The sequence below is a fragment of the Tetrao urogallus genome, assembly GCF_951394365.1.
Source record: "Tetrao urogallus genome assembly, chromosome: 7".
Classification (NCBI taxonomy): Eukaryota; Metazoa; Chordata; class Aves; order Galliformes; family Phasianidae; genus Tetrao; species Tetrao urogallus.
This window is the reverse complement of record NC_136820.1, coordinates 46,770,475-46,795,844: the sequence shown is the minus strand read 5'-3', so window position 1 is coordinate 46,795,844 and position 25,370 is coordinate 46,770,475. Positions and strand designations below refer to the sequence as shown.

The 25,370-nt window shown below is 46.1% G+C and overlaps 1 protein-coding gene across 1 annotated transcript; it reads left to right on the top strand.

The window, feature by feature from the left end:
• Positions 1 to 1,457: 1,457 nt before the first annotated feature.
• On the top strand, positions 1,458 to 24,197 carry LOC306948512 (cryptochrome DASH-like; the record flags this gene model as incomplete). Its single annotated transcript, XM_079538151.1, is given in 9 exon segments — positions 1,458 to 1,499; positions 11,918 to 11,938; positions 11,942 to 12,015; positions 12,017 to 12,060; positions 13,779 to 13,869; positions 21,554 to 21,629; positions 22,565 to 22,669; positions 22,673 to 22,720; positions 24,093 to 24,197. Coding segments are annotated over 9 exon segments (606 nt in total).
• Between the last annotated feature and the right edge of the window lie 1,173 nt (positions 24,198 to 25,370).

Genomic DNA, 25,370 nt, shown 5'->3' with positions numbered 1-25,370 from the left:
CATAACATCCTTCTCTCTAATTTGGTAACATTTGATGTTATTTGATAGGTGAGGAATTGGTTATGAGATCACACACAGAGGATGGTGGTTAATGACTCCTTTTTGAAACGGATTTTAGTGAAAAGTTGTGTCCATCAGGGGTCAGTGCACTTTAACATCATCATCAGTAACATCAACAAAGGAATTGAGTGCAACCTCAGCAAGTTTGCTGATGACACCAAGCTGTGTAGTGAGATATACATACCCAAAGGACAGGACGCCATTCAGAGAGACCTGGGCAGGTTCAAACAGTGGGCCCAGGAGAACCCCAGTGCAAGGTCTTGTATCCGAGTCATGGTAACCTCCATTACCAATACAAGCTTGGGGGAGCAAGGATGGAGCACAGCCCTGACAAACAGGACGTAGGACTACTGGTGGATGGCAAGCTAGACATGAGCCAGCAACATGCCCTCACAGCCCGGAAAGCCAACTATATCCTAGGCTGCTTCCAAAGAAGTGTGGCCAGCAAAATGAGGGAGGTGATCCTGCCTCTCTGCTCTGCACTGGTGAGACTTCACCTGCAGTACTGCATCCAGATGTACTCCTGAGAACAGACCTGCTGGAGCATGCCCAGATGACAACCACCAAAATGATCCAACAGATGGAACATCTTCCCTACACGGATAGGCTGAGAGATCTGAGGCAGTTCCACCCAAAGAAGAGAAGGTGACCCGACGGCAGCCTTTCAGTACTAAATGGGAGCCACAGGAAAGAAAGGGACAGTCTCTTTAGCAGGGTCTGTGGTGATCAAACAAGGAGAAACTGTTTCAAGCTTCAAGAGGGTAGATTTAGGTTGGATATAAAGAAAAAGCCTATTACACTGTGGGTGGTGAAACAGGGCAACAGGTTAGTGGTGGATGCCCCATCCCTGAACACATTCAAGGCCAGGCTGGACCATGCTCTGAGCAATGTGACTGAGCTGCAGATGTCCCCGTTCATTGCAGGGGAGCTGGACTAGATAGCCCCTAAAGGTCCCTTCCAACTCTAAGGACTCCATGATTCTGGGCTGGGTCCCACTGGGCTTCACGCTGCAGAGCAGCCCTGCAGCTGCTCAGCATCACAGTCATTTACTCAGTCCCCCCAGGGTGGGATTAGGGGAAAAACTGAAAGCAAAATACTATTTGTGCGCTGTAACAAAACAGCCAACTACCAAGACAGAAGAGGAAAATAGACACCAAAACGTTATAGTAACTGCACGCATAGTTATAAAGCAATTACTCACCGTCCACCGACGAAAACACAGCACCAAACACATGCCGCCGATGCGCCGATGCCGCCGCTGCCGCCACACCACAGCTCACACAGCTACCGCACAACGACAGCCCTGCCCGTAGCATTATGGTGTTCGCCTGACGTCACGCGGTACGGAAAAGCCCCCGCTCAGGCCCGGCCCCGCCCCGACCCCGCTGCTGCCCGTCATGGCGGCGGCTGCGCTCCGCTCCGCTCAGCGGCCCGGCCCGGTACCGGGAGCGGTCTTACGACTCAGCAGCAGTTGTTCTGCAGAGCTGGCAGCACGTGGCTTGGACAGGTACGCTCTTGGCTGGGTAAGGAACTGGCTGGAGGAGCGGGCCCAGAGAGAGGTGGTGAATGGAGCTAAATCCAGCTGGCGACCGGTCACCAGTGGTGTTCCCTAGGGGTCGGTGCTGGGCCTTCAATATCTTGATTGATGACCTGGCAGCAAAGCTGGTGAGGGGTCTGGAGCACAGGCCTTACGAGGAGCGGCTGAAGGAGCTGGGAATGTTCAGCCTGGAGAAGAGGAGGCTCAGGGGAGACCTTACTGCTCTCTATAACTGCCTGAAGGGAGGTTGTAATGAGCTGGGAGTCAACCTCTTCTGTCATGTAACTGGTGATAGAACTAGAGGGAATGGCTTCAAGCTGTGCCAGGGGAGATTTAGGCTGGATGTTAGGAAATACTACTTCTCTGAAAGAGTGGTCAGCACCGGAATGGGCTGCCCAGGGAGGGGATGGAGTTATCGACCCTAGCTAAGGGTATATTGCTAATTAGAATCATAGAATCATAGAATCCCAAGGTTGGAAAAGACCTAAAAGATCATCCAGTCCAACCGTTCACCTATTACCAATAGCTCCCACTAAACCATGTCCCTCAACACAACATCCAGTCCTTCCTTGAATTAACTTCTCACATTTGCTCATTCAGCACTGGGCCATTATTCCTGGACGCCTGCTGTCCTGGGATAGAGGTAAGTTTGAAGGAAAAAGGTAGGGGAGCATTACTTGCATTCCTCCTAATCCAAAAGAGGGACCTCATGTCAGAGGCCCCTTAAGTTGTTCTTTTGCTGAGGGCCTCTTGGCAAAACAGAATAGTCTATAATACAAAAGTTACAATTTTGGTACTTATTAAGTATTTCATCTTATCTACTAAGTGTGCATAAATGTGGAATAATAAGCCACTTTCTTCCAGAGAGGCTGTGGATGCCCCGTCCCTGGAGGTGTTCAAGGCCAGGTTGGATGGGGCCCTGAGCAGCCTGGTCTGGTATTAAATGTGGAGGTTCACAGAATCACCCAAAATCACAGAATTGTCGGGGTTGGAAGGGACCTCCAGAGATCATCGAGTCCAACCCCCCTGGAGGTGTTCAAGGAACGTTTGGATTTTGTGTTGAGGGACATGGTTAATGAGAACTATTAATGAGAACTATTGGTGATAGTTGGATGGTTGGACTGGATGATCTTGTAGGTCTTTTCCAACCTTGGTGATTCTATGATTCTGTGAACTGAACCTCAGTGTGCTACTAACACTTTTTTTGCTGAAACTGGGACATTCTCCTTGTAGAGATGTGCAGAGATGTGTCGAAAGACTTTTGAAGTTTATAGACAAAGAAGTGTATGGTTTTCCTTGAGTAAATAACTGGACCATCACAGGACAATCAGTACCTAATTCTTGATGTGCTTTCTGTGGGTGTTGGCAACTCAGCATGTAGTAACCAAAGTGAAACAGAGAAACAAAAGTGTGGGATATAGTTCCTCAGATACACTAAAATGAATTTTCCTTCATGTAATTATATTCCACAGAAGTAGTATATATTGGATTATATATTTTAATCAACACTCTCATTCTGGCCTTTCTAGTTATAGGATGTGTCTTATTTCACAGAATTTCAGAATCATTTGAGTTGGAATGGACCGCTAAGATCATCTGGACCAACTGCCCTGCAGTGAACAGGGACACCTACAGCTCCATCAGGTGCTCAGAGCTCCTTCCAGCCTGACCTGTCTGCAGTGATGGGGGATCCACCACCTCTTTGGGCAGTCTGTGCCACTGCCTCACCACTCTTATTGTAAAAAACTTCTTTTAAAAAACCACTGGCTTGGGTTAGTACAGTTAAGATAGATTGTTTAAATACGGTGCAGCAATAGCCTCCAGGTTCTCATGCAACTCCACTGATGCTTCTTAATATTTCCACTACAGCTGTACTGGAATTTTTGATACCCACATATAGTGACAAGTGTACAAATTACTTCTTTGAATTAATCCATTTGAAAGAAAACATCTTCCCTTAATTTGCCAAAAAACTTAGCTGTTTTGAAGCACCTGAAATGCTTAGTGCTAATTTCTGCTATGTAACTCTTAAATCCTTCCTCTCCTGCCCTGCAGGATGTCATGAGAGCACCTGCTTTGTGAGCTAGGATCACCTGTTTCACATACACTGTCTCAGCTGTCAAAATGATGATAAGTAAATCCTCCTGCTGAGGTTCATAAGAAAAGCATTGCGTTTCAGGCATGGAAGAGCTTTTTGATTTACATCAGGTTTTTAATCATTGCGACATTTAAAAAAGATAGAGATGATAAGCAAACAAAATCAGTCTGTCCAGAAGGTATGGGAAAATAAAAAAATACTCTGCTTTGGATGTTGTATACTCTGTGCATTTAAGCAATAGCATAACTGAGTCTCTGCAAATAAATAAATATATTAATTAATTAAAGTTTGGTGGTTTGTTGGGTGTTTTATTTATTTCTTTATTTGTTTAATCTAATGAAAAATACTGTTGCTGACCTGTGATGTCTTTATACTGTCAATTGCACATGACAGCACTGGATGGATAATCACAAAGAAATTAGTGTACAGTAGAAAAGAATGCATCCAAAGATTTCAAATCATAAAAATAAATTGTTCCAAAGGCTTAATAATACTGCTACTTTTCTTTGAGTAAATATAATGGTGCTTTAATTGTACTATTTGCAAAAATGTTTTGTGGTACCTTGTGCCTTTCTAATATCTGACTGTATTCATATACTGCCTGAGCAATTCTAAGCAATGTCTTCAAACAGTTCACTGTTCTGTTCTTGCACTGATTCGAGTATCCCCATTAGCATGAGCGGCAGTTGCGGAGGTTTATAATGTTTGTGTCACTGTGCATGTTCTTTCTGGCTATGCCATCTCTATTCTAGGGCTCTATGTGATCTTCTGAGTTGCACAAAAACCCTCTGAGGTCACCAGGATTTAAGGGTAGGAATTAACAAGCTCTCAAGTATTCCTGAATTGAGAAAGACTGATATAGGGAGATCATTTTCTGAGGCAAGCAAACTTATTCTGGTGGACAAGAGGACTGCACACCTGGATGTTTTTCTTTGTATATACCAGCACATGTGTTTCATATGACCAAAATGGCAATTATCCCTGTCACAGAATGAGACTTTGCATGTATGATGAGATGATCCCATTGCCTATACTGTGGACTGTGGGTGATAGATGTTGTGTTTTGGTTGCATCAGAGAGTACTTTTGGTCACGTAATGAGGAAGGACTGTGATTTGTTTTGGTGGGTCAGAACACAGATACTTCATCCCCAATTTATGCTCTGTTGGAGTATGCTGAGAATATACCATTTGTCATTTAAATGAGCTCATTTTAATGTGCAATGAAGCATGATTCGTGTTTCCTTACACAATTTTGTTAGCCTTTTCAGTTTTTGTATCTATCTGTTGTTCTTCCTTTTCAGTGTATCTGCCATTAGTCATGAGGATGAAGGGCTGTGATTCTTGTCTAATAGGAAGAAAAATCAGAAGAAAAATAAACTTGTTTCAATGCCAGAAGCATTTTTGTTTTGAGCAAAACCAAACCAAACAATAATGTGACATGCAACAAGAACAGTATTTCATACTACATAGCATAAAATGAATTGTAATTATGTTACGTGTATCGACTGGGCTCTTACTCTTCTGAAATGTAGCACTGTTCCATGCAAACAGCTGACCCTTAAACCTGCACATCAGTGGATTTAAAGCTACGGCTGTAAATCTTTGGACCACCAAAACATAAAGTGATAAATTTGGCCATAATTGTAATTTGTGTGTTGAAAAATTGTCAAATGAAACATCATCATAAGTGGAATCATTTCTGTCTTTTAAACAAACTTTACTTAGCAATGAATCGCACTTCTTTCTAAACCTTGGTTCAATTGCTCCAAGTAAAATTTAGAAGTTGTTGATTTCAAGTTTGTGTAGCAGAGGAGAAAGGGATAAATTCCACAGCTGAAGGTGGACAAAGGTAGCATTGCTTTGGCAGCAGAAAGTAATTTTTGTTTGTCCAAAAGGAATGCTTGCATTTGCACAGACATTTGGATTATTGGAAGCAGCCCTAACAGAAGTGCATGAATGGACAACATGCAGGTGAGGTTTGAATGCATATCAAATGGCTCTGAAATGTGTAAAATGATTGGCCTCCGATAGGATGCAGTCCCACATTGCATCCATTCAGCTTTCTGTAGTGAGGAGTCATTTGGACCCATGTGTGTAAAATTAAGATTTGACTATTTACCATGATATCACCACAACAGTTCAGAGCAATCCAGTGTTTTAAACTGAGGCTTTTCCTTTTCCTTTTCCTTTTCCTTTTCCTTTTCCTTTTCCTTTTCCTTTTCCTTTTCCTTTTCCTTTTCCTTTTCCTTTTCTCCTGGCAGGTATCAGGAAGGTTTAAAAATGCTGGCAAGCCTGGAGGGAAAATATTTAATCCTTAAGCAAATGAGATTTTAGTACCATCAGCTACTGACAGAGAAACCCCAAATTAGTATATCTTTTATTTATAATGATATCATATATAATTGGTTTATAAAGACAGCTAATATATCACAAATGTGTGTGAGCAACAACAGAAAGTTTTAAATATTTAATATGTATAAATTACTGCATTATTTTTATTCCAAACCAATGTCATTTTAAAACATTATTCAGGCCCATTCAAGAATTTCAGTTTGGGGCATTTTGAAGTACGTGAGAAAAACATTGTTAAGGGGAAGTTCATGAAAAAAAAATACGTTATAGATCTCAGAGCCAATATGCATCCAGATGTTGTGGAAGATGCTTATAAATACTAAAGGGGAGGGGAGGGGAGGGAGGGGAGGAGAGGAGATGAGAGGAGAGGAGGGTAGGGGAGGGGGGAGGGGAGAGGGGAGGGAGAAAAGGGAGGGGAGGAGAGGGGGGAAGGGAGGGGAGAGGAGAGGAGAGGGGGGAGAGAGGAGAGGGAGGGGAGGAGGGGAGGGGGGGGGAGGGAGGGGAGGAGAGAGGAAGAGAGGGGAGAGGGGAGGAGAGGAGGGAGGGGAGGGGAGGAGGGGATGGAAGGAGAGGGGAAGGGAGGGAAGGGAGGAGAGAGGGAAGGGGAGGGGAGGGAGGGGAGGAGAGAGGGGAAGAGAGGTGAGAGGGGAGGAGAGGGGGGAGAGGAGAAGAGGAGGAAGGGGAGGAGGGGAGGGGAGGGGAGGGGAGGGGAGGGGAGGGGAGGGGAGAAGGGAGGGGAGAAGGGAGGGGAGGGGAGGGGAGGGGAGGGGAGGGGAGGGGAGGGGAGGGGAGGGGAGGGGAGGGGAGGGGAGGGGAGGGGAGAGGAGAGGAGAGGAGAGGAGAGGAGAGGAGAGGAGAGGAGAGGAGAGGAGAGGAGAGGAGAGGAGAGGAGAGGAGAGGAGAGGAGAGGAGAGGAGAGGAGAGGAGAGGAGAGGAGAGGAGAGGAGAGGAGAGGAGAGGAGAGGAGAGGAGAGGAGAGGAGAGGAGAGGAGAGGAGAGGAGAGGAGAGGAGAGGAGAGGAGAGGAGAGGAGAGGAGAGGAGAGGAGAGGAGAGGAGAGGAGAGGAGAGGAGAGGAGAGGAGAGGAGAGGAGAGGAGAGGAGAGGAGAGGAGAGGAGAGGAGAGGAGGAAGCTTGGCTCATCTCCAGCTCCTCTGTCACAAAACTGACTGGCTTTCTGACATTTGTTTTGCATAATCCATAAACGGAGACCTCACTGCAGCAATGATGAGGTGTAATTCTACAGCTCTGTTATCCCAGATGGTACAACAGACATTTCTGCCCATAACACTCACCTCCAGAATAAACAAGAGTTGATAAACTGCTTTAATAAATGAGAAAGGATACTCAAAGCAACAAGGGGAAGAGTACAGCTAAATGATTATAGACCTGGAGTTGAGGGCTGTCCAAGACCTGGTATCCCACAAGGCTGTCTGAGAAACAAAGGGATTGCATGCCTGTTCACGCTGCAAGAAGCAATAGCTGGCTATTGGCTGGCCAGCTCCCTAGGTTCCCTGTAGCTCTGGACAGGCCCTGGCTATGCAATTCTTTTATTGCAAATCCCCTGCAGATCTGCATCAAAGTTCACAGATCTCCTCCCACATCCCCTAAATTAACTGACAACTTCAAGGCTCCAGGAAGGAAACTGTTTCTTGGAAGATAATGAAAAGAACCAAAATGACTGTGAAAAGCCTGTTCTCCATACTGGCATGAAGAGCAGTGATATTGCAACAGTCTGTTGGCAAAGGTTCTGGGCTGCTCAAAGGGAGAATGGAAAGCTGGAACATCATCTTGGAGTAAAGAGACAGGTGTCAGTGGAAAAAAAAATAAAGCTTTTGTTCTCATTGACTGTGTTCATCTGAATGGAAAATCCAGACAAGGAGACTCCAGAGCCCACAGCTCACAATGCCAGGCCTCCTGGTTTCTAATTTGGGAACAAAGTGCTCCTTACTGCTGCTTTTCCTAAACGCCTCCGTTACACACATTTTCAGAGCATGACTTCATAAGGTCTCACAGAAGCAGGGGCTGAGAAGATGAACACGCAGAATAACGAGGGAGCAATTTTGTGAGTAAAAAGCATAAGCCTTTATTATAAGGGTAAGCTCCAGACTGAAAGCAATCAGCACTGATTTGAATGTGCAAAGGAAATAAAAGTGATCTGCAGTGCTTGGACAGAAGTGGTACAGTATAGGGAGTAAGAAGGTCTGGGTTTGGGCTCTGAGTGAACTGTTTGTCCCTGATGTCTCTGCTTTTCCTTCCAGTCTTGCTGCCTGGGGTTGTACAATGCAGCTCCATACGTACAGAATGTGCAGGTACTCTTGCTGCTCATGCAGAGTGAATTACTGCAATGTTGTACACCCCGGATCCTTTGTAGGTACAGAAAGCTGGCAGAGACTCACTGATGTTAAACCCACTTTTGTTTCCCCTTTGGCATCTCATGGGTTTCAGATCTTCTCCCTTCTATTTATTCCCACTGCAGTGGTTTCTGGTGAGTGGAAAGCAGCCTTCTTTGCCAATGGGAAATCAGCCCTTTTCAACCCCTTTTCTCGCATGCACACTAAATGAGACCTTCTAAGCTGCAGTGCAGGTGGGTGGCTGTCTGACAGCCATGAGTAAGCTACAAGAAGATGTCATTATTGCCAGACTTGGCCTAGCTTAATGTCAGCCACGATACTGTGGGGTAAACCTGACTGCAAACAGAAGCGTAGCCAACTGCACTGCTTGTCCTTGTCCAAATGAAGGCAAACAGGGAAGGCTGGTAAACTGGGTTCATAAAATCCCTTCGTTTCTGATATAATGAGGGGAGACGGTTACCTCTGTAGCATATGCACTGTGAGCTGACAAGTGTTTTCCTTGGGTACAAGCCAAAGTTTTGGCTCGACTTTTCTTTCACCAAACAAGAGGCCTCGGCGATGAGTCACCAGTTCTTATAGAGGGCTGCAGTCTGCTGAGCCAGGAAAAGGAGCTCTTGTTGCATAGAAAGAGGATCAGGAGATTATGTGTCATGTGGGTCACATGGGAAATCAGCATCATTTCCCACAGCCAGTGAATGTATATTGCATGCAAGGGACCTGCAGGCCTGGAGGAGGTAGAAATAACAGCAGGACTCCCCAGGACTGCGTGGGGTTGGGGTATCACAATCCAGTGAGCATTTAAGAGCCACAATGGCTTCACTTGAAGCTCTCATCCAGCAATTCAGATATGTAATGAAGCAATTTGTTCTTGTAAACCTGGATCTCCCTTCGTCATGTTAGCCCCTTCTCCATCCTCTTCCCACCCCTGAAGGGCTTAGATAAGGGGAGGATATGGATGCAGACCTCCTCCAGGGAGCCAAGCGGGGTATTTCTTTTTAGGTTTCCTCTTATTATATGAGCACTTGAATGCAAAAAAGACCCCAAGGGACAGTTCAGTGAGTAATCCAGACTGAGTGAGAGACGTGTGAGCACTGGTATCCAACATCAAATGATGGAAACTATAGGATGAGGCAAGCCTTTTCACTTTGGTTGTTGCCATCAGTGTTGGGAATCATAGAATCATTAATCTTGGAACTTTCAAGAAAGATTTTAATCACGGTTTACACTTCCCAGCACAAACTTCAGTTAGATTACACAGTAGTTTGTGTGTGTGTGTGACAGGGAAAGAAGCAGACACGTATCAGGCTTCTTGCAGGGCTCTGCACTCACCTCAGGCCAACCTTCTACCACAGACACTCTTTTGGTCTGTCATCCTGAGTACACAGCTGGGCAGTCTGTGGGGCTATAAGGTAGGAAAGAAGTTTTGTTGACTCTGTTACTAACACAGGGCAAGAATTCCTCTGAACGATCCCACATGAAAGTGATGCGGGGTCTGCCTACAAACCACCACTGCCTGTGAAAGATGGAAAGAGAGTCAGTTCTGGAATCTCAGCCTGTCTGTGTGAGGCTGAACAGATCTGACAGACTGACTTCTAGGTAACAGCCTGGCTTTCTAAGGCTTCCGGGGTGGCAGAAATTAAGCAACACAAATTCTGCCTCAGTGGGCTGGTCAAATCCTGCCCACCTCCACAGGCTGCTCCATAGAGAACAAGTGTATGGCTGCCTGTAGGCCAAGACTCAGGGCTCCTATATAGACACATAACAGTAAAATCAAACCTAATTCAGGCCAAACTTCTGTGTTTGCAGCACCCCGGTTGTGAAGAAGGGGAAGCTGGAAGACAGGGTGCATGATGTAATTACTTCATTGAGCTGCGTTGGTGTTGTGGCTTTCCACGAAGAGGCGAGGAAAATAATTGAGTGACATTGCTAGAAGATAAAAATAGCAAGGTTTCTTCCACAGCCAAACGGTGATGCGGGTCCTGTACGTTCAGAGCCTCTCTTGTCTGTGGCCAGCCCTCTCCTGGCCCCTTGGGGAACAGGGAGCAAGCTGCCAGGAGGCATATTGCACTGTGTGTGGGAAAGGGCAGCAGTGAGCAAAGAGCAGCCACATCTAGTAGGTTGCCCATCAGGAGGTTGAGGAATGAAACAGAACTCCGGTCCCTGGTTGCTGGCAGGGCTGGCACGTCACTAGCCTATTTGCAGAAAGTGGTTTGAAGCTGCTAAGTGGAGGGCTCTGCATCCAGAACAAATGCACATTCAGACTCTGAAAACATCAAAGGCAGGACTCACTCAGACCTGCACTCCCTGATTTTAAGCCTAACCTTGATCACCTACACATCACGCTGCCTTTGTGACATCCCCTCTGCAGCACTGTGTCCAGGCCTGGGGCCCAAGCACAAGAGGGATGTAGAGATGCTGGAGGGGGTTCAGGGGAGACCACAAAGATGCTCAGAGAGTTGGAGGACCTCTGCTGTGAAGACAGGTGGAGGGAGCTGGGCTTGGTTAGCTTGGAGAAGAGAAGGATTTGGGGAGACCTTATTGTGGCCTTCCAGTACATAAAGGGAGCTTCTAAACAGGAGAGAGACTGGCTTTTTACACAGTCTAATAGTGGTAGGACAAGGGGGAATGGCTTTAAACAAAAAGAGGAGAAATTTAGATTACATAGGGGAAAATTTTTCATTGAGAGGAGTGTGAAGCCCTGGAACAGGCTGCCCACAGAGCTGTGGGTGCCCCATCCATGGAGATGCTCAAGACCTCCAACCTTGAGCAGGCTGAGCTGGTGGGGGGCAATTAGCCCATAGCAGGGATTGGAACTAGATGATCTTTAAGGTCCTTTTCAACCATTCTATGAGTCTATGCCTTCTTCCATCCAGCACTGAACCTTGGTGTAAGAACAACCACAGAGACTCAGACGAAATGCCTCATCTAACTCCATTGCCTTTATCCTGACAGCGGCCCAGAGAAAGTCAGGCAAGACACTTTCCAGAATACTCTCCCAGCTTCCAAGAATCCAAGTTCAAAGACTTCTGAGATAGTAATTCAGTCTTCATATTCTTATAATGCTGAATGGATTTATTTTACAAATATTTCTCCAGTCACCGTGCAATCCATGCAATCTTATGGTATCTGTAAGGTCTCACATCAAAGACTGCCACAGCTTCACTGCACTCAGGATGAAAAATGACAAAAGAGCTTCTTTCCTTGAGCTATATTTTTTGAATCTTCTTCTATTTGCTGGAAGAACTGGGGCTTATTTATCAGCTTTGTATGCATCCCTGAGGTTGTGAAAACCATTCCAATGCATCTGGTTATTGATGTGGCTCTTCAGACTGACTTTTCCTTGCATCCACCTCCCCCATACTCTAGCATTAGCACCACTGATGGGTGAAGGTCTGCCTGCATTGCCCATAGCCTTGTGGCACTGGTCTTGTGCTGGATTGCTCCATTACCCCATCTGGTTAAATGCAGGTGCCTGTGACAACGTGTGGACTCCATCCAGTTCTGTGCGTGACATCAGTCTGATGTCTACACCAATTTATGAAAAGCAGTGGAATCTGAGGTGAAGGTCCAGCCAGCACTGCAGAGAGCAGATCTGCTGAAGCCTCTGGCTGAGGGTGGAAGAAGGATGTATCCCTACAATGGAGGATTTGGGACAGAAGGGTAAGAATTAATTAATTTGGAAGCAGCTGCCATGAAATCCTACTCAGAGATGTCTCCTACTGAGAATCAAAAGATGCAGGATTCCCTCGGCAGTGGTTGCCCTTCAGGAGTCTCACTCACTGAGCCCCTGTTCTTTCATACAGGAAGGGAAGATACATTCCCTGTGTGGTGCAGCTGAGTTGGCAAGCCCTGCATCTGGGAAGGAAACATCCTCTTTATTGCCAATTTTGAATATGTCTGGTGTGGCCCCTTTTTTTCAAAGGAATATTTGGGCAAAATCTTTGATTTCGACAAAGCAAACATCACTACTGCAGAACATCCCTCAATTTTAAGCTTTTGAGTAGCTTTTCTACGGGCTAATTTTCCTTAATAACAAGCTGGCGGTGTCTTCTGTGGCAGATCCTGGGACTGATCCACAAACAGCCTTCCTGGGCTTTAGTGAGATAGCAGCATTGATCTGGGGACATGGTAACTCACAGATTTCCTTGCCTGCATGCTCCCCCTTGTACATACAGCTGTGCAAGTGGGTGAGGCTGCAATTTCACTTCCTAATAATATTTCCTCAGCTCCTGTGTAGCACTTTACAAAAAAAAAAAAAAAGAGAGCATTATTTCAACTTTACAGTGAAACAAACTAAATCCAAAAGAAGTCCTCCAGGAACTGGAAACGTAAACCAAACACTTAGGAATCTAGTTTAGTGGCTGTCCCTCTTAAGTGGTTTTTGTTTTGTTTTGTTTCCCATCAGCATTAGGGAATTTAGACCATTTTTTTGATTTGCCCTTTTTACTCTCCCTTTCCATATCAGCAGCAATTAAATTCCTCCATTTTGGAGGACTGAAAAGTAGCCTGACAAGCTGCAAATGCAGCTGGGGTGAGGAACAACTGAACCAAGCTGCTGCCCACAGCTGCAAACAGTAAGATGTTATGGTCAAATAATTACAGCTACTTCTTGCTCCCTCACTTTGGTGAGTGAAGCTGATGCTGACTGTACTTCAGCTGTGCATCCTGTCTTTGAACCTCTTCATGGTTTAGAAACTGCCTTAATTTTCAACAGAAATCAGCAAACAGACAAAAGGCTGTGTGAGCAATGTGTGTATCCAATGCACTCACCAACAAGGCTACTACAGAATTCTTCCAGCTGTGCTACAGATGCTATTCCTGCATCTCAGTGATCTAAACCAGCCCACTAGCACTTCTAACTTGCACTGTGAAGGGGATCAGGAAGAGATCAGCCTTCTCTAGGATGTCCTCTGTGTTGTCAATGGAGCACAGAGAAGAAAGATTTGTACCCTGCTGTAAATGTGGCTGGCTGACAGCTGACAGTGATCAGGATTCCTGCAGCTGAATGTTGAGTCACACTCAAACCAGCAGCTCCATGGACAAGGCGAAAGGCCAACCTGGCCACAACTGTTGCTTGTCAATGGATTACTGATCCACAGTCAGGTGGGTATGGGCAGCAGCTCAGTTACTTTCACAGTGGTTACAGAAAGAACAGTGCTACAGGTTGAAGTGGGGGGGGGGGGGGGGGGGGCGCGGCATAGTTTGTGACATGCTTCTGGAGTGCTAATGAAAGTAGCTGGCCTAATTAATTCCTGTGCACAGAGGCAGAGATTGGTATCTCTGTCATCCATGCAGTCAGCCATGGGAAGGAGCCCAGCCCTGCCAGATTACACTGAATCCAGTATGAAAGAAAACATATTAGAAGGTTGCGTGTGAAGTATTGATATCTTCTGTTCTTCTGTTTGCATCTTACAAGGAGATCTGGAGTGGACTCACAGGAGCAGACAACTCAACCAAATTTGCACCATGGTAAAAATCTTTTGCTGTGAGCCTTGAAGCTCTTTTTCTGCAACTATCCCATAGCAATGTTATTATTGATGTCTGCTGAACAGTCATTTAGTATGGATAGGGGCCTAGGTGTGATTCCCTCAATCTGATTACTCCTACTGCAAAAAACCCTCATATTTGCATAAACATAGAATCACAGAATGGTCTGTGTTGAAAAGGACCACAGTGTCCATCTAGTTCCAACCCCCTGCTATGTGCAGTGTTGCCCACCAGCAGACCAGGCTGCCCAGAGCCACATCCAGCCTGGCCTTGAATGCCTACAGGGATGGGGCATCCACAGCCTCCTTGGGCAGCCTGTGCCAGTGCCTCACCACCCTCGGTGTGAAAAACTTCCTCCTAATATCTAACCTAAACCTCCTTAGTTTAAAACCATTCCCCCATGTCTTGTCACTACCCAAACACGATGCCTTCTAAATAGAGATCTTAGTCTCTTATGCTGGAAGGGGCAGAGTAAAGCAAAGGTTGCAGCTGCAGCAGCAGAACCCAGCTCAGCCTAATGCCGAGAACACGTGGACCGTTTTCCCGGCACAATTGCAATGTGAAAGAATTTTCCAGGGCTACTCCAGGTCAGGTTTTCTTATTGGCAGCCAGCCTTGTGCTCCAGTGGTTGTGTGGATGGCTCCACCTGGTGGATCTTGGCTGCAGAGAAGTTCCTTTCTCTATGGCAGTGTGCACTCTGCTTTTCTGAGTTTTTCTTTCACTGTGCAGCTGAAGTCTACAAGCTCTTGCACAGCACCGATTAGGAACTAATGGAAGGAGCCCACTGAGTTGAAATGGTAGCACAGGGGTTGAGTCCAAGTTTTACTGCCCTCTCTGGGATTTTCAGCACTTGCCTGCTGTGGTTCCTCAAATGAGAGCCCTGGGCATATGATAAATAGGTTTATAATAGAAAGAGCATTGTGGAACAGCTATGGCAGATAATGCTGAGGTTCACATTTGAGATTGATTTCTGGGTTTGTCATTGCTGCACTAAGGCTTGTCTAACTCAGTCCGTCAGGCAAAAGTAGTCAAACTTCTCTAAAATGATTTGTCTCTGTAGCTTTGGGACTCCTGTAACAGTCATACACTGAAGGGGAGAATTTTCACTCTCATTTTCATGCACAATTGCAAAAATGTTATACAACTTGTACAACTGCTGAGTCACGGCCTGAACCTCTGATTGATCACCTGATGTGAGCCATGATCAGCCAGAGGAGCACAGGTGAAGGCAATTCAGCTGTGCTGCTGGAAGGCCTATTTAAGAGCTGGCTACCAGTGGGGAAGGATCTCTTTTGGAGATCTGCTCTGCTGGAGTTTTGTAAGTGAGCCCAGGATAGGGGTAAGCTTTCTATCTGTTCTCTTTTTGTTATCGTAATCTGCATTGCCAAACTCTCTTTTTTATTTTGTAGTGGTAGCATCTTAATATTCATTGACTATATTCAACTTAAGCTGTTTGGGGGGTGGCGCAACTGCCCTTCGTCTCCCTCTGTGGATACATCATGCTGTCAGTCCTGCACTGCAGTCAAGACATTTTCCTTCTGCTTTCAGGCTGGTGCTCCACTGCCTTTCACCTTGATACATCTTCAGCTAAGTACAGAAGTACAGAAGTACAGAAAAGAGAGAGCAGCAAATCTGAGCATGTTGTGGTATGACCCTGCGTGATCACTGCAGCTCATTTCCTCTGGAAAGGAAACTGCTATCTCACACGTAGAAGGGAGTGATCTGTTTACTTTTCTTCTTAATATTTGTTTTTTCTGTGCTTGCTGTCTGGTTCCTCTGGGGTGCACTGCAGGCTGATCTGTCTGCCTCTGACATCCAGAGGCTTTGGGCACTTTATAAGTAAAGGTTGTTAATGTTAGTTGTCGTTATTATTAAGGGGAAACTGAATCATAATTTGTAAGGATCATCTCTGGAAATCAGCACCAGCCCGCTCTGTACTGTTACAGTGGGCTAGATGAGAAGGAAGGAGAATGATTTGCAAATAAAAGCTGGAAGGTTTCTCATGCCACTGATATGAGCGTGGCTTCACCCACACGGCTCAGCTGCCATTGCAGCTCACACCAACAACGGCGTCAGAAGGACCTCTGGCTGCGGTCCTGCAAATGGCCTGCACTTGCTCAGCTATCTGGCCATGACCACAGCACCATAGAAAAGGGGAAGAGATTGCATATTAGCCTTGTGACCTTTGCTCTTTTTCACTCCTCTACTCTGCTCGCTTGTCTGCAGGCTGTACTGAAGGATTCTGCACTGCTGGGGGACAGCTGAGGTCTGTGAAGCTGCCTCTGGGTTGGCCTTCAGCTTGCTCGTGCATCCAGACACAGTGAACTGGAGCTTTGGCATAGGTAAAGAACTGATCTAGGAATCCCCTTGTGTAGCAGTGTGGGGGGACAGAGTTTGGGATGGGATAGGTCACAATGATGGTAGTGAACTGGGTACTGAGGATGTGCTGGGTAGGTAGCTGGCACTGTGGCAATGTGGCCAAAACCCTGCGAGGTCACTCACGTGGATAATGATGGGACAAGGGAGAATGGTTTTAAAGTGAGACAGGGGAGGTTTAGGTTGGCTAATAGGAGGAAGTTTTTCCCCCAGAGGGTGGTGATGCACTGGAACAGGCTGCCCAAGGAGGCTGTGGATGCCCCATCCCTGCAGGCATTCAAGGCCAGGCTAGATGTGGCTCTGGGCAGCCTGGTCTGCTGGTTGGTGACCCTGCACACAGCAGGGGGTTGGAAGTGGATGAGCACTGTGCTCCTTTTCAACCCAGGCCATTCTACGATTCTGTGACTTCAGCAAGGAGCCATTACGGAGAAGCAGCTTCATGTTAGAGCCTGGCTTAGTGCTAGCCTTTAGAAAGAGATCCAAAGCAGACTGTGTAAATGTGGAACTGTGTTTTCATACCTGTTTATTACACTTGCAACATGTCAAACAGCATGCTGGTTTGTGGAGAACAGGCAGAAAATGGCCAGTAATTCTCACCAAAATACTTACTTTCAATTACAATTCAAATTAGATATACAATAATGTTACAGGACAAGGGGAAATGCTTTTAATACTTTTAGATTTAGACTAGATATTAGGAAGAAATTCTTTACTGTGAGGGTGGTGAGACGCTGAACAGGTTCCCAATGAGTCTGTGGATGTCCCCTCTCAGAAGAATTCAAGGCCAGGCTGGATGGGGCTGTGAGCAGCCTGGTCTAGAGGGAGGTGTCCCTGCCTCTAGCAGGGGATTGGAACTGGATGATCTTAAAGGTCCCTTCTGACCTGAACTGTTCTATGAATATTGACCTCTTTATGCTGTTTATGTGTACAATCGTCTTTTTTTCCTTCTTCAAAATGAATTAAGAGGAAAGGAGGTTTCGAGAGAGGACAACACGCTTGTTTTTTCTGCTGCCTGCAGGTGGGGTATCATGGTGATCTAAGTATTTTAAAGTGATAAATAACTGTAAATAAGCTGTCGAGGTCCCAGGCACTAGAATCAATTGCACAGAGAAGCACAGGACTTGCTGGCTGCACTGAGGATCTCATAGAATCTCAACATGAATTTTTTTAGCATACTGGGCAGTGTCCTCTTTTGCAGTCAGGATTTTGAGAAAGATCTTGTAAGCAGAAACACCGGCTGAGCAGAGTATTTCCCATTTACCACATAGATGAAGCAGGTCTCTGCAGCTAAGGTGCCATCATTGTATGAGAAGGGCTTCTATATAAAAGTCACTTTTATATTATGTTACGTAAAACAGTCTCTTTTGCCTCTGTTGCTGCAGTCTCTGCAGAACCAGCACTTGATCTCATGATGATCTCATGAGTTAGACGACTTTTGAAAGGTGCCTGGAAGTCCCTTGCAGAATTTGCTGCTCCCAGGAATGTGCTGACATAATGGCTCCTACAGAAGCGTGAAGCTGAATCAGGTCCTCGCCCTGCTCTGTGCAGAATTATGTCCCAGGAAGGAGGGATCAGAAAGAGGCTTCCTGAAATACTGCCCTTGCACTAGAGGTAAGAAAAGCTCTGCAAGTGATTCGTGCAAAGTTTGCTCTCATAGTAGTCATCTATGTGCAAGCTAGGTAGGCTCAGGGCAAGAAATGGGATGATGGGAAAGCTATGTGAAAATGCTCTTTGTAAATATACCTTATGGTGTTGATGAGTGCTGTGGTAACAAATCCCTAAATCAGGCACTGTACCTGACTGGCCTTGTGTTTTAGGGCTGTGTTTGAACTGTTACGGTGGGATTGCTTTTGATGTGTGCCCCTGAAGTATGGCAGAAGGATCTTCTCATTAAGAGCTTTGTATGGATCTCTGTATTTGGTGAGAAAAGGGACAGTCTTGCAGTGGGGGAAATAAGAGAATCCAGGCATCAGGGCTTGCCCAAGTTCACTAGAAAGTCTGGGACAGAGCAGGAACAGAACCAGCAGAGTGAATCCCAAGACTGGATATTCTTTCTGCTGCACACTGCATAGGAACCAGAGTGGGATTCAGTGAAATGTGGGTGTCTACACATGAAACGGGGCCTGAACTCTCAGCATAGCAACAGATACCTACTCCATATGGTCAGGAAACCCTGCAGCTAGCATCTGTGTTGGCTAAGCTGTTCTCCATGTGATTTACCTGCCCACATCTAAGCATACAACACTTTTAGATGCCCTCTGTCCTTCACACACAGCCACGATAAATCTTTTCCTTACCAACACACAAAAATCTTTGCTTTCCGGGCACAAACCCTCAGATTTGTCCAATTCATCCTTCTCAGCTGTTAGTCACCTCTCAACCATATTTTGTTCTTAGTCCTGTGGTCTGAATGTTAGGTCTTTCTCATCTGGGTCTGGACTGGAGGGTGAGAGCTGAGAGGTTTGAGTACCTGTGGTGGGATTGAACCTGCTGTGTGCCTGGAGTTGTTTCTGCTCTCTGCCCTGAGGGATGGATGGGATGATAGCTCTGCCTGACAAGGGCACAGACTATCATCAGTGATTTTTCAGGTTAATATAAGTGCATGGGTAGAGTGCTTGTGTTACATGTACCTCCCATGCTCGTGTAACCAAAGGGAGTTTTGCCACAGTGAAGCTGCCAACAACAAAAATTTAGCTGGGAAGTTTGCACTAATAATAATAATTCTAAACCTTCTCCTATAAGTTTTTTCTTTTTTTTTTTTTTTTTTTTTTTTTTTTTTTTTTTTTTTTTTTAAAGATCTGTCATAATTGAGACAACTTTCAAACATAAATTCTGTTAATTATGCTCCAATTTGCTCACTCAGAGGCTGGTAAGGAGCAGAACCCAGAAATAAAACATAAAAAATGTGTTCTGGCCACTGAAGCCAGCGTTGGCACGTCTTTTCATGGATTACTCTGGATTGGGGAAGTCATCTAATCAAGAACAGGCTAGCATGGACAAAAGCTGGCTCAGCTTCCAGGCTGCTCCACCCAGGCTGGAGGCATCTTCCTGTGTTCTGGTGAGTCACAGCCCTCCTTGCCAGCTGCAGCACCAGTTTGCACTATGCCAATCATCAGCCACAGCCTCACTTAATAGCTGGGCTGCTCCCTTGGTCTTGGCCCCAAAAGCTTCTTTCCAGGAAGGTGTACGCAGGCTGACAGTGCCCAGTTCAGAGGCATGGATGGGAGTGCAGTGCTGGGTTCCTTTTCTTGACTGCCATAATCTCTGCTGATGTGATGGAGATACCATCAGCACCAAACTGAGTTGTGAAAATGGGCTGAGGAGGTGAATCTGCAAATCTTCCTCACCGGACTGAGGAGTGCAGATTGAAGAAGACACAATACTATTACAAGCTTTACATTGGAAGATTTTGTCTGTTGGATACAAGAAGCCACTGGTATTCAGGAAACTTTTCACTCACTGGAGTGACTGGAGCTACAAAGAAAGCCATCCTATATGCAATTAAATGAGCCGTTGTTATTAATGTAACTTTTTTGAGCTTCTTGGAGGGAGGCTCTGAAATGGCTTTGGCAGCAGAGACCTGGGGTGTTGTTACCCTTGCTGTGACACACACCCATGCTGTGAGCAGTGGTGGGCTCATACAGTAACACAGCGTGATCAGCACTCATCCAGCATCCTTTAGAAAGCAGGGCTGGTAGGTCTGTGCAGGAATGGTTTTCCAAGTAACAGCAACAAAACCCAGCACGTGACACAAGAGATTTTCAGAAGATCAGCAGCACTGTTCTTCATATGCTAGCTGAAATCCATGGTGGGGAATGTTTACTTTAGAACATTTATTGTGCAGATTCAGATGCCTTGCATGCCCTGTGCTCCATAGCAAGGAATTGCCCAGCAGGTGCTGCATGTCAGTATTGATAATCCAGCTCCTCCAGCTTGAGTGCCTTGTGTGTGTGACACACGTTGGCTGTCCAGAAGAAAGGTGCAGCACTGCTGAGGTGCACACACACATGCACAAACATATATGTGTGTGTGCCAGATGTGTAGAGTGAGTCACTAGGGCCATTCTGAGTGGTTCATAATGCTTGGCTTTTGATGGCATCTATCAGCTGTGGTTCCAGAGGTGACTTCATGCTGTAGTGAGGCCAGCCTGAGCACTGTCAAGGCAAGCCACTTGCTCAAAGCTAACAGTGATTGAGAGCTGGGAATCAGCAATCAAGGCATTGCTCTGACAGGCAGGCAGCCTTGCCTTCCTTGAATGGGGGATTTGTAGTCAGATTCAAGGGGTCACGGGAGATTGTAGGTCCTGTTCTTCACATGAAGGAGATCTGGAAGATCTCGCACTGTAAAGATGCTCCCTGGGTACCTTACCTTTATTCATACAGGCATGAACATTAGCAGCCTTGCTGGAAGCAGAATTTGGCAGTCTATTTGGGAAGCACAGACTGATCCTTGTGTCCTTCTGTCTCTTCCTTTCAGTTTGTGTTACGTTCATATGTCATTGGAGAGTTGTTTCTTTAACCTGCTGGGATCTCCAGGCTAGCGTAAGGAAGGCATTGGTTTGATGGAGGAGAACAGATAGAGAATGGTGGAGACTATCACAGAACTTAAACTGAGTTCACTTGCCAAATAAAAAGGAAGCCAATGCATTTTCCATATTTGGTTCTTTCACTAAATGCCCACAGAGGGTTTGTCACCCACACCAGGCAGGGACACTGAAGCAAGCTCTCTACCACTCACTGAAGCCAAGGAAAAGGCCAGATGCTGCTGGTGCCCTGAACAGAGAACATCTCAGCTATGATTTAATTTGTGGGGTCAGGCCCTAAGGAAATGCCATCTGCCTGATGGAAAAGCCTTCTGCCATCTGAGGGTGGCAAGCTCCCTGTTTTGAGGGGTGGCTGAGATTTTGGAAACATTGTTTTGAGGCTTTGTTGTTGCAGTGAAGAGAGAGAACAGCACTGAACCTGTTTCGTGATGTGCCTGCAAACTTCCTGCTGCCAGCTCTGTTCCTTCTCACTGCAGTCACCTCTCCTAGGAATGCACAGGGATCTCACGCCCTGTTTGCTATCGCTGCTACACCCCTCCCAAGATAGGTTTGGATTGCCCTACAACTGGAAAGCTGATGTTGGGTTTCAGCCACCCTGCTTCCCATGCAAGGACTTCTCCACTTAGGCAGGGGTGGATGTGGGGAGAAGTTTCACCAAGGGCCAGCCCAGCCCATCTTACTGTTTTCTTTGTTTGTTCTCAAGGTGGATTACAATGTTCTCAGCAATTAAGGCACCTGGTTATACAGTGCTGGTATTAGCAACCACCCAAAGGACAACAGAAAGTTTAATGTGATTAAAGAAGGTCCGAATGATGATGGCACTGTAAGTTTTCTTTGTGTGCCTTACGGTGAACAGTGCAGCAAAGCAGAGAATTTTAGGGACCGGAGATCAATCTGCTGTGCGGACACTGCTGTCAAAACAGCTCTTTAATCACTTTGCCAGCAGTCAGGCTGGTTTCTCATCATTGTGTATGAAGATCTGATGTTCACAGTCTGCTCCAGTCCCTAAAGAGGTCGGTGCTGTGTGCACCCTCCCTGCAGTTGGTCTGTGTGTTCTGTTTCATCAGTATTTCTTCCTGTTAACAGCCACATCCCATCACTATCACGCACTCATTTCCTTGAGCACAGAGCAGCTTCTCGAAGAACTCAGAAGTGACCAAAGAGACCAAAAGTAGTGCTCACCTCAGGATGTGCTTGATTAAACTTCTCTGTGACTTCTCTGACTCTCTGCGAGTGGTGGGGGCTCATAAATACCCTCTCTCTCTGCTTAGCCATTGTTCCCATACTGGGCTACATGTTTGCACCCTGTCCCCCTGCTTGCCAGCTTTGTCTTTACATATAGTTAATGGGAGAGATTCTTGGGGAAGCAAGGTTCATCCAGCCAAGTGCAGAGGTGTGCAGCTAAGCTAGTCATCCTAGTTTCCATCAGTCACTGGAAAGAAAAGTAGGCTTCATCTTGCCTAGTCCTAAGCAAGGCAAGTGAACTGTACCCAAAAAGCACCTCTGTTTTCATCCACTGTCTGCAGTGTGAGCTTGGGAGGGAAGCCTCAGCCTTTGTGTCTCTGCATTCAGACACTAATTCTGGGTAGAGGGTTTAACAGAAGGGGTTGATAATTGACAGAGGTAAGTGAGGCTGTAATGCACCAGGTTCTTTACCTGAAAATTGAGCTGCTTTCTTTGCTGTTAAGGAAGATCCTTGCTGGGAAGAACATACAGAGCACTGCTGAATGGATCCTATCTCTTTGGTTCTTTTTGCAGGGCAATTGCATCCAGCTGAGGGTTCCAGAACTACAGGGCGTAAAAGGAGCAGATATCCACAGCCCTTGGGCACTGAACAGTGCCACTCTTTCCCAAGTGGGAGAGTAGCCAGCTGTGACATCCCCTGAGTGGAGCAGACACATCAGCCAGAGGCCTGTGAGAACTTGGAACATTAGGAGGGGTTGGAAACCAACAAGGCCTGGACTCCCATGACTATGTCCAACCACAGCTTGAGGGTATCATTGTGCTAAAAGACTGGCTGTACGTAACACCAGGTATAGCAGCTGCTTGGAAATGATAGATATTTAAATGCTGCTTTCTCCCATCAGCCCTATCGAGTCAGCAGGGCAGGGAGAGCTTGTCCTTCACAGCATCCTTCCCTGCCCTCCAGGCCCTGCCAGCCCTGGTACCCCACAGCATGCATGGGTGATCTCTGAAAGCCTCTGGTGGGCTAAACACCACCTGATTCAGAGGGACAGAAGGAAGCCAGTGCTGGTGCTCAGTTCCCAGTCTGTGCATGAGGTAGAAGTAAAACCAGCTGACTTCCTATCATGCTTGAGCGCATCCACACTGGAGGTACCAAGTAAACGCAGGGACTGGTCCTTGGATTTTGCTTTTTGGGTGGATCTGCCTTTTAGAATGGGGACAGATGAAGATCTGGATCCTGTGACACATCAAGCACGTGTCAGACTTACATCTGCTGACTGGGCTGCTTTTCTTGGGGATGGGTAAGGAAAGAAAGTGCTCTGTAAGTACAGAAGGAAGAGAAGGAAGTGAATGTAATCACTGGTTGCATATGCAAGGGTTGGTTGGTTGGTTTGTGTGGGTTTTTTTTGCCTTCCTTATGCATCCTCCTGAATAAATGTACTTTCTGGAGGCTCAAATTTAGTTGTTAGGCAATATTCAGTGAAGAATGAAACATCTCCATTTCAGGTTTTAATTCCAAGGTGTGGTACCAAAGTTCTCAGACAGTCTTCCTTTGACACGAGTGGAAAGTTTTGCTGAAGAAGACTTCTGCTTTCAGTCATGATATTGAGGGGCCTGGATTACAGCTACTTTGTTTAAGAATGCATCACAGGTCAGAGAAAAGACTCTGTGAAGGAACCTCTCAGTGAGGCACTATTTTGAATCACAGAATTGTAGGGGCTGGAAGGAACTTCTAAAGATTATCTAATCATTTGAGGCAGTGATGGAACTTAAATCCCAGAAGTTCCTCCTTTAATCAGGAGTCGCACCTTTCATTGCCACACTGTGGAAGAACCTCCCCACTTAATCCCCCAGGACTGAGCGTGGGTTGGAAATACAAGCCCACATCTTACTGGAAAACCAGGTTTCCCAAGTCCAAGAGAAGAACTGGGCCTGTCAGGTCTCCCCTTCTTTTTGCTTCTCATCTGGGGGGGGGTAGATGAGCCACATGCACATCTTTTTCTTTAATACTGCATGCCAAGGCTATTTGTGTCCAGCTTTGTGACCAGACCTTTACTCTTCAGCATCAGGAAATATCTCACTGTTCCTCTTTCATTTGCAGCAGGGAAGAAGTCCTCACCCCAAGGGCAGGAGAAGACCTGCACACAGAGCAGTGCAGCACAAGGAAAGAGAGAGAGATTATTTTTCTCTCAAGAAAGATGTGTGATGAAGGCCAGAGAAAAGCCCAATGGGAGCATCTGCCATTGAAGATGCAAATGTAAGAGCCAGTCTATTTGAAGTTTGGCAACACTAAAGTAGGGATCTGCCTCTTCCAGTGTTCCTGTGGACACAAGTGCAAGCAGATATTTGGAGGTTGTGTATGAGCACTGATTGGATCCTGCATTTTCACTTTGGTTCTGAAGCTGTTGCTATGAGTTCTTAGGCTGCCTGAGCACAACCTCAGAAGTGCTATTGGTCTGAAAGCTTCTACGACTGGAGTATTTTATCTTCCTCATTTTCACCGACGCAACAGAGATCCAGAAGTACAGTGAGACTTCAGAGGGCACTGTGTTGTCTGTAGTACTTTGAAGAAACAATACGCTTTTTGAAACTGGTCTAGAGTCACTGCAGTACCTGGGCTGCTTTTGGTACCAGCATGGAAGCAGGAAACTGTTCAACTCAGCACCAGTGACCGGTCTAAAACAGTCATGCAGCCACTTCAAGCATTTTGATTTCCTGCAGAATTGAAGAGTCAGAGAACAGGGAGACAGCTGTGCTGTCATGGAGCATAGGTGGAGAGCCCAGATCTGAACTCCTCAGCCACAGAGGCAGACTCCTCTCATTGGAAGGGGCTTGGTGCTGGAAATTAACTACCACTAGAGATCCATTTGGACCTCCTTAGCAAAGAACAGCACCAAAGTGCTGCTACATCTATGAACACTTGAAGTAGGTAGATAGATTCAGGACTGCATTGAAAAAAGAACCAACAGATGGTTGGACTGGATGATCTTGTCTTTTCTAACCTTGGTGATTTTATGATTTTTATGAGAAGGAAACAAGTGATGTGATGTGATCACTGCTCCAGGAAGACCTTGCAACATGTTTCCAGTACCTAAAGAGACTATGTGAAAGTAATAGGACCACAAGTAACAACTTCAAACTAAAAGAAGGTAGGTTTAGATCGGATGTTAGGAGGAAACTCTTCACTAAAGGACAGTGAGGCCCCAGCACTGCTGCCCAGAGAGCTGTGGGTGCCCCATCCCTGGAGGTCATAGAATCATAGAATCACAAGGTTGGAAACGACCTGCAAGATCATCTAGTCCAACCATCTTCTCATTACCACTGCTACCACAAACTAAACCGTATTTCGTAGCTCCTCCTCCAGGCGCCTCTTGAACAC